The sequence below is a fragment of the Charadrius vociferus genome, unplaced genomic scaffold, assembly GCF_000708025.1.
Source record: "Charadrius vociferus isolate BGI_N301 unplaced genomic scaffold, ASM70802v2 scaffold108, whole genome shotgun sequence".
NCBI classification, from domain to species: Eukaryota; Metazoa; Chordata; class Aves; order Charadriiformes; family Charadriidae; genus Charadrius; species Charadrius vociferus.
In genome coordinates this window covers 468,003-479,179 of record NW_009649770.1, presented here as the reverse complement: position 1 = coordinate 479,179, position 11,177 = coordinate 468,003, and the positions used below count along the sequence as shown (strand labels likewise).

At 45.3% G+C, this 11,177-nt stretch overlaps 1 protein-coding gene across 1 annotated transcript in view; it reads right to left on the bottom strand.

Moving 5' to 3' along the window:
- Positions 1–390: 390 nt before the first annotated feature.
- Positions 391–11,177, bottom strand: part of SLIT3 (slit homolog 3 (Drosophila)) — a gene marked incomplete at its 5' end in the record, with an annotated part of 473,057 nt that continues 462,270 nt past the window's right edge. The window contains 4 exons of the mRNA XM_009890879.1: positions 391–880; positions 2,020–2,228; positions 4,454–4,739; positions 7,057–7,211. Coding sequence (XP_009889181.1) covers positions 642–880; positions 2,020–2,228; positions 4,454–4,739; positions 7,057–7,211 — 889 coding nt within the window. The remainder of the gene's footprint in view (positions 881–2,019; positions 2,229–4,453; positions 4,740–7,056; positions 7,212–11,177) is intronic.

Here is an 11,177-nt window from a genome sequence, read left to right as displayed (position 1 = left end):
TCTAGTATTACAATAGTCAAATAATGCAGTTAGCCTCAAGCTACGGCAGTGCCTACGTGCTATAGGGAACCAGTTCAAGAACAGCAAGCGGAGCCACTGTACAGGAACAAACCGGCATCGGCAGTGTTAGGCAGAGCAGGGGACCGAGGGGGAGGCTTTCTCAGGGTGCCTGAGCAGGTGAGATGGCTGTCGGTCGTGGGGATCCGCTCTCCGAGGAGACCTGCCCAGAGCCTCAGAGGTTTCTTCAGCCCATACCAGTTCCGTGGCAGGTTCTTGGAACACCTTTACATTTGTTCATTGTGCATACACATGAAGTCACCCCCCACATTTCTCCTGTTAGGCTATGTTTTCTTTATATATATTTTTTTAACTTTTAACTTTTTAATTTTTTTTTTCTTACAACTGTTAAAAAAGTTTCATGGTAAAAATAACTCACTATATGATACATATACCCAAAGTGGTGCGATACTTTATATAATAAAAGATGAAAATAGTCACTTTCCATAATAAAAATAAGTTCTATTTTTTGTTTATTTTACAATATACTTAATAATTCTTTTCTTCTTCACTCTGCAAGTAAATAGGTCCCGTTTTGATAGCGCTTCTGAGTCGATTAAAGTGGCAAGAGACTGGAGAATGGCTTATAAGCATTTTGAGCAGCCGCATTCCACATGTCTCTCCAGTTCTTCCGTGAAGGTGGAGCCATCCACACACTGGAAGAAGTATTTCCGCCTTTTGCTCCGGAGAGGAACACAGCACTGCCCGTTGCCGCAGCCGCCACGGCATTCCAGGCGGGGCACTTTGGAGGCAGTGGCACACGACGTGTAGCCCTGCTGCTTACGGACTACTTCTCGAATTATCTCTCCTTGGCAGAGATTCTCTAGTAAGACAACAGAGATATAGAGGGAAAAAAAAATGTGGTAGCTTTTTTGCCAGATATCCCCCAAACATCAGCAGACAGCCCCGTACATGTACTGATATCCAAGGCAAACAGATGGCATGGGCAGGACCCTAATCTTTTACTGCTTCGTACCTGCCATCAAAACAGAGCTTGTGTTACACAAATGTGTAATATCCGGCACAAGGCAGAGGCCAAGCAGGCCTGCTGGCTTTGATCAGCAGTTCTGGAAGTGCTTTAATGAATGCTGAGTGTTGAATCCTGCACCACTCCTGCAAAATATGAACTGTTTTACTATGTCTACTTCTCAGGATCAGAGGTCAGCCTGCTCTGCATGACATGAGCAATCTGGGATACCTGAAAATGTCTGTGCCGTTCTGCGGCCACTTTACAGGAGCCAGATCCATTTTGGTGTGGCTGTGTATGTGTATAATTCGGAAAGTCTGTGGTTCATTCACAGGAAAGGCACAACCTAAATAAAAATAATACAAGCCAGCTCCTTCCTTCTGTACAGGAACAAAAAAAGGCAGAAGCGTTGAAGATAGAACTCACTGAGTTTCCAGCAAGTCTCTTCAGGTCAGGCAGAAGAGTTGGGCCCCAGCCCTAGTAGGAAAGCCCAGCATGATCTGTGGAATTCCCCAGGAAACCCGCCCAGCTGCATCAGAAGGATGCTGAGAATCTTTACTGCCACTTCAGCTGAGCAGTGCCTCCTGCCTTCCGGTTCCTGCTCATGTCATCTACAAAAGCCCTTGGTATGCAGGGTAAGACCTCCTTTCCCACCACTGCGATTAACCGATCACTGGTTGCTGAGGGTAAACCTCACAACAACCTCTCCTTTAAACATCCCACCAGAATCCTGGGAGCAGCAAATCCTGAGGATGCAGGAGACAGAATAAGACCCTCCATTACAGATGTCCCCCTTTCGATATGTTCGGATAGTAGCAAGCGAGCTGCTGTGTGGTTCTTTTCTCCTCCCTGTATTGCTCTGCAGAGGCTGACTTAGCTTTATCTTCTACTATTTGCCAGGTACCCCCAAATACGAGTCCCATGGAAGAGTGGTAAAAACAGCGTAACCCAGAAATACAGTAGAGCAGCGTCCTGGGCCCTGCAGCCAAGCGTACCTCTGTCACAATGTTCTCCACTATAGTTAGGATCGCATTCGCAGTAGGGTTCCCCGTGCTCGGAAATTTTACACTGCCCGTGGTTGCATTTCAAAATCCTGCAGGGATTTGAGGAATTGTTCTTCTTGTCACAGTACATGCCTGTGTAGCCCTCCATGCACTTACAGGTGTAAGCAACATTGGCCACCATGCACTTACCATGCAGACACCTGGAGAAAGAAAAGCATTTAGAGCTGGCCTGTGTTTGACGTGAAAGTTCCTTTTCCCAGGGATGTTTGGTTTTGGCATTTTTGCCCATTTAATCCCAGGATACTAATCCAAAAACAGCAGTTCAATGTCAAAACACTCTGAAGAAACTGAGTTTTCAGTGAATACTGGATAACATTCAGAAAATACATTTAGAATTTGTGATCCTAAGTGATTTCTTTGAAAAACATTAGGCTCCTCCACGAGCACGGACCAACGCTTGGCACCCACACAAGACAGCTCACATGTACAGCATCAGCATGTACAACTAAGTGCCAACAATCAAGCTGCATGCCCAGGCTTCCATAGCAGAATTACTCTACAAATAATATCAGGTGATGAAAAACAGTGTGATAAATGAAGGTGCTTGTGGAAAAGCTATGCACAGGCAGCTATTCACAGGCAGTTGTAGTTGAAGGGTTCCCTGGCTCGTGTGGTTTGCAGTGAGCTTTGGTATTTCTGAGGAATACCACAGGGTGGGGTGTTGATCCTTAGCAGGTTCTCTGACACCATCCCCACTTATGGGACAGGGACAGAGACAGACTTGGAATGGGCTGAGGACAGGGAAGAAAGCAACACTGTCCAGCCAAGGAAAAACTGCTCAGGGCTTATAAACCTTTGCTATATCAGGTCCTACTTGACATAAACCCATGTCTTTCTCTTATTTATTTTCTTTCTGGTACTATAAAATTGTTCCCTGTTTATCTTGAATCCTTGTACATTTCATTTTTAAGCTTTGAACTAAAAAGTGCAAATAATAAAAGCAGTTTCAGTCAGGTCAAGACATGCAAAATACTGTAATAAAGGGAGTCACAGTCTACATAAACCAGAATTTTTTGCCCCGCTAAGCAAAGATGTGCTTGGATAGTAATTCTTGTTATCATCAACTACCTGTTCTTTATGGTTGCATTTCGTCACTTAGAGTAATCTGTGAGCGTTGGAGCAGACCCCTGCCAGCAGGGCACCGTACTCCCCTGGACACAAAGGGCTTGGCTTTGAGGAGACAACTCCAAAAGGCTGAAGTGCTTTAATGAAAGGTGGGACAGTACGTGAGCATTAAAAATACACGCAGCCACCTTCCTTAGCAAGGAGGCTACCTTTGTGATTGCATCACCCTCCTTAGATTGAGAGAAACAATCCCTCATCATGTAAACATCTGGAACTCCCTTATTTTTCTCTGTTCATCCACAACAGCTTCATGTTGACGTTGGAATCAAGGAAACATTTGGGCCTCTGAGTGTTCCTTCACTTGGGTCTTCATTGCTTTGGCCTGTAAACTGTCGGGTGCTTCTCAACACCTTCCAGGGTTCAGTACATTGCAGAATTAGACCCAGAAACAAGTTTAAAATGGTACCTCTGCCAAGTAAAATTTCTGCCCTTAAGAGAGTGATTTTTCACAGTGTCAATTTACCTGTCAAAAGTATGTGCTTGTGGAAAGCCCCTTCCACAGACAGCGCAACCAAAGGAGCTTCTAAATCAAAAGTACTTCCATCTGCTTATGAAACAGCACTGAACTATGCAGACTGCTGGTCTGCGTTGGACTGTTTCCTTGTGTACTTGCCATAAGTAAGCTATTCATCCGGTGTTTCTGATGGAGATGTGGTTATTGAGCCTTTGAACTGTGAATGCTTCACACGCATGCTCCCTTCGCATGCAACTCGTCGCTATCCTTTAAACTTGCACTTTAAAGGGGTGTTTCAGAGTGTAATATTTAAGTCAGCTATTTGGGAAATTTAAAACTGTTCACGTTGGAGGGCATAATGGTCTTCACGGAGTCAGTCTGAACACTGGGTCCAGTGCTGCTGTGAGCATATCCCTAAAATGTGCTCCTCCCACTCACAGGTAGCTCTGCTCTGGGTAAGCGCAGGCACTCGCCACCTCGGAGGTAACCCATACCCATTAACAGGAGTTTGTGTATTTCCATGTGCAAAGTCGCAGCTGAAAGCACGACCTGCAGCATTTACACCTTAGCTCCTCCAGGACAAAGAGCTCATTTGGAGAGTGAGCAACATCAGAACAAGAAGTGGAAATTGAGAGTTGCCATGGATGCTGACTCACAACTGTCAATAATTTCATGTGGGAACCCAGCACCTCCAAAAATAGTCAGATGTGGTTTTACAAGATGAAACGTGAAACATGCACTAGCTGTAAAGCTTCTACCCTCCCATCAGCATTCACTCGAGCTTACTTGTGGTTAATACATGGGTCTCCAATTTCCTGGTCACACAGGGGACCCGTCCAGCCTGGGTGACATTCACAAATCACACTTGTTTTCTCTAGGGACCGGCAAATACCGTGTTTGCAGATGTTACAGGATTTGCAGCCAGGAAGGACTCCTAGTGACTGCTGTGGTAAATCCTTGAAATCCTGCAGCTCGTTATTGATGCGGACATCGTGAATACATCCATGAAAACCATTTGGTGTCTTATCTGCACCCTGGCGCAGTGAAGATAATCCAGTAGAGGTCGGGATCCCTTCAGATAAAAACAAAGAGGAAAGGTTTACTCACAGTTACAATGAAGGTACGTAAATTATAATTGTTAACGTTTCTTTTGTCACAGCCCCTTAAAATCTTTCAAGAATCCATCTGCATAGGACCTTTGTAAGGGAGCACAGTCTCATTGTCCTCATTCTGGAAATGGAAAGAAACAAAAATAAAATCACTTGCCCATGCTTACGTAAGAAATATATGACAAAAAAACCCCCAAACGCCCAATTTTTTTGGCTGACGGCCATATGTTCTTGTCCTTAGTTAATGCTCCTTCTGTCTATAGTTTAATAGCAATTACCCTTCTGAAAGGCTTAAGAATGTCTTTACTTGCCAGTAGGTAGGTACCACCTCTGGGATACTGCAAGGTAGTTCGGCATTACTAGATCCCAGCGTTAAAACAGGGAGTAGTAAGAGTGCACCCCGTCGGAACTACCGCAGGAGAACTCTGGAGATGGGGAACAGCACTTCAGGAGACCAGGCCAAGTCTTTGTGGTGAGTACCCTCCAACTTGTTCAAGCGCTTGGAAGAGTTCACACACTCAGATGGCCAGCAGATTCTTTTGGATGTTGTGTTACGCCCTCCCCACTGACATCCGCTTGGGCTGTGTAGCTGCACAAGCACAGGCAAGTGCTTCCATTTTCAACTGCGTAAGGCCTCTGAATTTGCTATCCATAAGTAACTCCACTGTTAAAGTCATCTTAAAACAAAAACAGCACCTTTAGTTAACCGTGCGTTAGGAGGAAAGCTGCAGGACCAGGTGATGTACTTGGAGAGATGGGCAAAATTCTGGGCACGTGAAGGCGCAGGTCTGTCTTGAAGCTTAGTGTAGGTTAGGAACAATTGCTCTGGGGTAATTTAATCAATTACTTTAACTGAAGGGCAGCTGGCATCCATGGAAATGCTACATACAGAGAGGTGGCACATGCAGAACAGTGAAGGTTTAGAAAGAAGCAAGAAGAATTTTAATGGACAATAAAAAAGTCCACTGAGCCCATGGCTTCTGATATCCCATAGTCCTTCACTCCAGGTCTCAGATTTGTCCTGTGAATGCACTTCCGTAGGTACCTTCTTTTGAGAATTAGTATTGATCCACAGTGCTCATCTACTAACAAAACTTCTCCACGTGATTACTTCCCAAGTTCCCTGTGTATAAATTGCTGTGGAGTTGGCATCTTTTATGCTGTGCTAGAGGGAGAAATTGCGATGGCCTCACCAGCAGATTATCTTTGATGCATAATGCTCTTTAATAGCCTGTGACATTCTTAGTAGGAGCCAATTACAAAAGTTCAGCTCTGTATAAAGCAAGATAAGCCACTTTTCTGATTTACAAGGGCAATATTCAGGGTTCTTTTAGAAAAGTGTTATTAAAGGAAACTATTTACAAAAGGCTTGACCAGCACCAAGTGAAATTGGTAAGTTTCTCATATTGGCTTCAATGATCTGGTTAGAAAAAGCTCAAAGACTTTCTGGGTCTATTATTCTTCTGCTGACTTTCATATTTAGAATAGGCTGACTAAAAATTAAAGAACTCTGTGTCACCAAAAGGGACAGATTTCAACATTCAGTCAATAATAGACCTGGGGCAGTTCTGGCAAAAACAAATGAAGCAGGCAGAGCCTTCATTCTGTCTCTCATATCCAGACACCTAATCAGTGGGATACTTGTTATTCTGGGCATCTGCTCCCCACCCCACTTGGCCCCTTCTTCCCCCAAATTCAGTACTGAATAGGAAAAAAACTTAAATGAAGTTTGGCCAGTTCTTACATCTTTCTAATACTGAAGCTCTGGCTTAATTTTCCAATGAGAAAACTATTAGCCAAGAAGTTCTTAGTCAGCTTGTGTGTTAATGTGGTTTGGAGGTTTTAATCCTCCCCTCCCCCCAAATTTTAGACCTCTATAAAATTTCCAGCAGACATATAGCTCTTTTATGGCATATTTAAACCTACTGACTATTGATTTGCTTTTTCGCAGTGACTGTGATACTTGCATTGAAAGCTTTAGAAATGGCCAAGTGGTTGCTCTTGCCATGGCTGTGTAAGAGAAACTGCCTGTGCTGTGCTGAGGTTAACGTCCCTGGGCTGGTGCGCGGTGGGGTGCTAGTGGACGGTGGAGTAGGAAGCAGAACGGCAGAGCTGTGGTTTCCAGGCTCTCTGCTCAGGGAAGCAACCTCTGGCAGAAGGGAACAGCAAACTACTAGTTTACCCCCCCCACAGCCCGTAGAGTCCTCTCCATAGGATGGAAGATGATTTGCTTCCAAGAAGACTTGTTAATATCTCAAAGTCCAGACCAAGTCACTATACCTCCAATGTAGAGGGGTGTGTTGAGGCTGACAGAAGACTGTTTCTGGAGTTTTCCTAGACTCTTGGGAGTCCCCTTGTCCACCACCAGGTTCAGAGTTTGATTCAGCATCACGAGTTCCACACTATGAAACTGCCCATCATTCACTGTTTCCACGCTAAAAGTAAAAGAAAAAAAGAGAATTAGAAGACGATGTTAATGATGGACTGCCTCTGTGACATGCTATCTCCTGGTATTACACCTTGCAAAGCACAGCTCCCGTTCCATGCTCCTTTGCAGTAACCGTGTTCTCGATATTTCTTCTCACGTGAGCCTCCAAGGTACAAATGTAAAGATTGCTGATGCCTGTGCAGGCAACGCCTACACACATACCATACTCGAGGGGACAGCTAGCAGGATAGTAGCTACTGTAGTTGTGTTTCCCAGGGCAGAACGGCAAGGGTGTAGCGACATGATATATTGGCCGTGGTGACAAAACTACTTTAAATCCTCTATTCTGTGCTCTCAGCCCCAGCTTGCTGCCCCTCTGTCACGCTGCTTGGTGCCCATGTTGCAAGCCGGATCACTGAAATGATTTATTTTTGCATGGTTAGTTTAAACTCAAATTATTTCACAGGGCCAGGGAGGGACTGCAGTTTGGGGCAAGAGACAGCAGGGGCCTCTGACACCAGCATTTCCTCACAGCAGAAGTATCTTGTAAGTACACGCTGAGGCATGAGCACAGGCTGAGTTACTTAAAGCCAGAGAAGGAATTCAGGAGTTTTGGTTTATAAATCACTGGGGTACTTTGTTCAATACAATACAGTCCTACCCAAATACGAGGAAAACTGACAAATTGCTGCTCCTCTTTGACAAACATTTGGGTGTAGATTGAGGCTTGAGAACAAGACAGCATGAATTTTGGGGGGGACAGGCAGCAGGTAGCCAACTAAGCGGACAAGATACTGTCTTGTATTTATTGCTCAGGCATTTTGAACGCTGCTTTTTCAAATGCACGAAGCCTGCAGTGAGTCAGGTAACTCAATAGCTCCTTGCTAGTCTGCACCATGTACAACCTGCACCTTCGGCTTCAGTTCAGTCTCCCAGAAATTAAAAGATGCAGCGGTACAATTCAATTTGCATCACACTATCATTTTTTATTTTCAGGGCAGATTCAACTCTCAAGCTTTTATGCTGCATGTTGAAACTCTAAAACAACTCGATAGTTTTGTGCACTTCTAGAAGCAGGGAGGGGCAAGGGTGGGATTACCTGCCATGGAGCAAAGAGGGTTTCAGATTAGGCTGGTAGTTATAGACGTGATGGGACTTTTCCACTGCTGTAGATGTAATTAAATGGTACAACCTCTGTTCCATATGCATGCAAACACCAGTGCATAATGAGAATCTAATAGCAGTAGCGGTTACAGCCGAAATTAAACTGTGGGCTATGTAAACTGCCCACATGCACAGTGCTGCCAACACATTTTAAGCTTGGCCTACGAGCACCCTTTTCCAAATTCCTCCCGGCAGGCTCGTTAGCTGGGTGGTGGTTCTGTTACATATGGATAAAGACAGAAAATACCAACTGTGGGGTTTAGGCATCTTGAGATACTGCTTAGCCAACAATCTGGAGCTGGGATTGCTGCACAAGTAGTAAATACCATATTATAATATCAAAGGTTAGTTTTAAGAATGGGTTTCTGCTATTCAGATGTCCCATAAGCTCAGCATCCTCTCTCAGTAAGTTACAAAGTCATAGGTCAGATTCCTTTCAGGTGTTTTGTAAAGCTGCAATGTAGATGTGTCTCAGCTGTTTACCAGCTTTTCTTTACTATCAGTGGAGAGGAACAGGCACACTTAAGGAGTGACTCATCTCTAAGGATGAATCACCTTTTAGACATATCCACTTCTCAACCTAGATGACATGCTGCCCATCTTTAGCGCCTAGTCCTGCGTAACTGATGTGTTAGGGCATTGTAGCACGGAAACAGGACCTCAACTTCAGTAACAAACTACATGACTTGGAAATTACCAGAATTCAGTTGCTCCAGGAAGAAGTTTCATTTTTGTAGTGTTTTCCAGTAGACCTGAGATAACCCATTATACATGAGCAATGTCAGGCAGCAAGTCAGCACTGCAGGCAGTGCTGAGGATGCGCTTGTTTAAGAAGAGCGCACTGCTGTTTCAGAACTGGGCTAACTGTGCCTCTACAGCGCTGCTGTCCCCACAGGTTTCTGGGATGAAACATGAACACGTACGCCTTTAAAAGTTTATGTAAGGTTACACAGGTAATAAGATGACAGCAGTACATGAGCACCTTTGCTGCGTGGCTTTACGTAAACATGAGCTAAGTTAGTTCTGCCACAGACCAGCCCCCGGGAAAGCTCGCTGGCTGAACCACTTGGCCTTGACCTGCAGGACAGCGGCTGGGCTGTGGTTGGTGCCCATCCTCAGGACGGCAAGAGCCCTGGGCAGCCAGGTCCCAAGAACCTGGAGCTGCTGGTACTGTTTGAAGTGTTTTTAAGAAAAAATATACAGGCTTGACACTGTACAAAAATCGAGATCCAGTTGATCCAGTAGACAGTCTGGCTCAAAATACAGTTATATCAGGGCCACCGCAAGGGCAGTGGGCCGGGAGAAGAGGCTGAGGACTTATGCTAGACGCATTGCCAAAGGTGACGGAGTGTGCGCACCTCAGAAAAGCAAGCATGTCATCGCTGTACCCGAGTCCCCTGTGTGGGGGCCCACACCTCTAGCAGACTACTTTATGGATTGACAACGCAAATAAGTTTGAAAGCAGCTGGTCCAAACTTTCTGTTTAGATATTCTTGAATTCTGCTAAGTATCTGCCACATTACAAGGAACAGCTGTGTTACGGCAACGCGCTGACTGGGTGATCCCTACATACTCCCTGATATCCAACTGTTGTGTTGCAACGCTTAATTCATACGGGTAAAGTACTTAGACTTCCAGCTGAAAGGTGCGAGATAAATGGAAATGCACATTTGTAATTGTTAGCTCATGCAGAAGTGCCAATGAAAGGAAGAAGTATAGCCAAACCCCTTCGGCTCTGACAGCTGAGCAGTGAGGAGGTGGGATGGATAGCTGTACGACGGGGAACCCTTCCCTGGCGGGATCAATATCTGAAGCTAACACACAAAACTACATCGTTATCTGAAGAAGGCCAAGCTAGACCATTTGTCAGAGGACAACATTATCACGTCTGGCAGGGCTGGCTCTTCCCTGGGCCAGGATTTCACAGGCATTAATCACCTACTCCTCCACAGCGTGTGCTTTTTCCAGATTATCCCTTGACTAACAGGCAAACAAAAGTCTGTGTGTCCTGGCGATGGAAGCAGCCGCTCCATGTGGTGCTCGTGCCTTTCAGCATGCCCAGGGCTGGTATTTTTACTGGAAAGGGAGTAAGAGGTCCCTGTCTGTAGGTACACATGGACGAACATTAATCAGTTCCGACTCTTTCACTTTGTAACTCTGAATGTAAATAATCTGTGTCTGGAAACAAAGTGACTTACAGCCACCACCCAACCCTGCAGTTCTGTAAAGCAGATTAAGTCAAAACAGGCAAAGCACTCATTTGCTTTTTAAGAAGATGCAAACATATGATAGAAAAGCTGAACGTGGATGGCCGGGATGGCAGAAAATCCCCAGCCAGGAGATATGTGTGTTAAAGCACTCATTGCTGTTGCTGACAGAAAGACGTTAAGATTTTGGGATGCCTTTGGATTTTGGGAGAGATGGAGACAACGTTGGGGGAGAAACCAGTGGTGAGAGAAATGCTACATGAACTCTCCTCAGAGCCTCTTATGTAGCTGGGCCTTTAGGAGACTCAGCAATCGTCTGAGACAGTTGGAGACAGTGGCTTGGCTGGAGATGAAGGGAAGAAAGCCACAGACGCTGAACAGCGCATCACAACGCAGCTCGCAGCACAAACTTGCTGCGCTCGGCTTTTTTTTTCAAGGGGCCTCTTCCTGACCCAGCTCTCTGCAAGGGTTTTATTAAAATCTTAATTGAATTCTTATTGGGGATCAGGTGGTCTTACAGAGCTTTTCCTTCTGAAACAGCCCACGGTGTGTAAATACCTGCCTCGGCGCCGGGGACCCATCGGGTTTCCACAGCGCTGCCG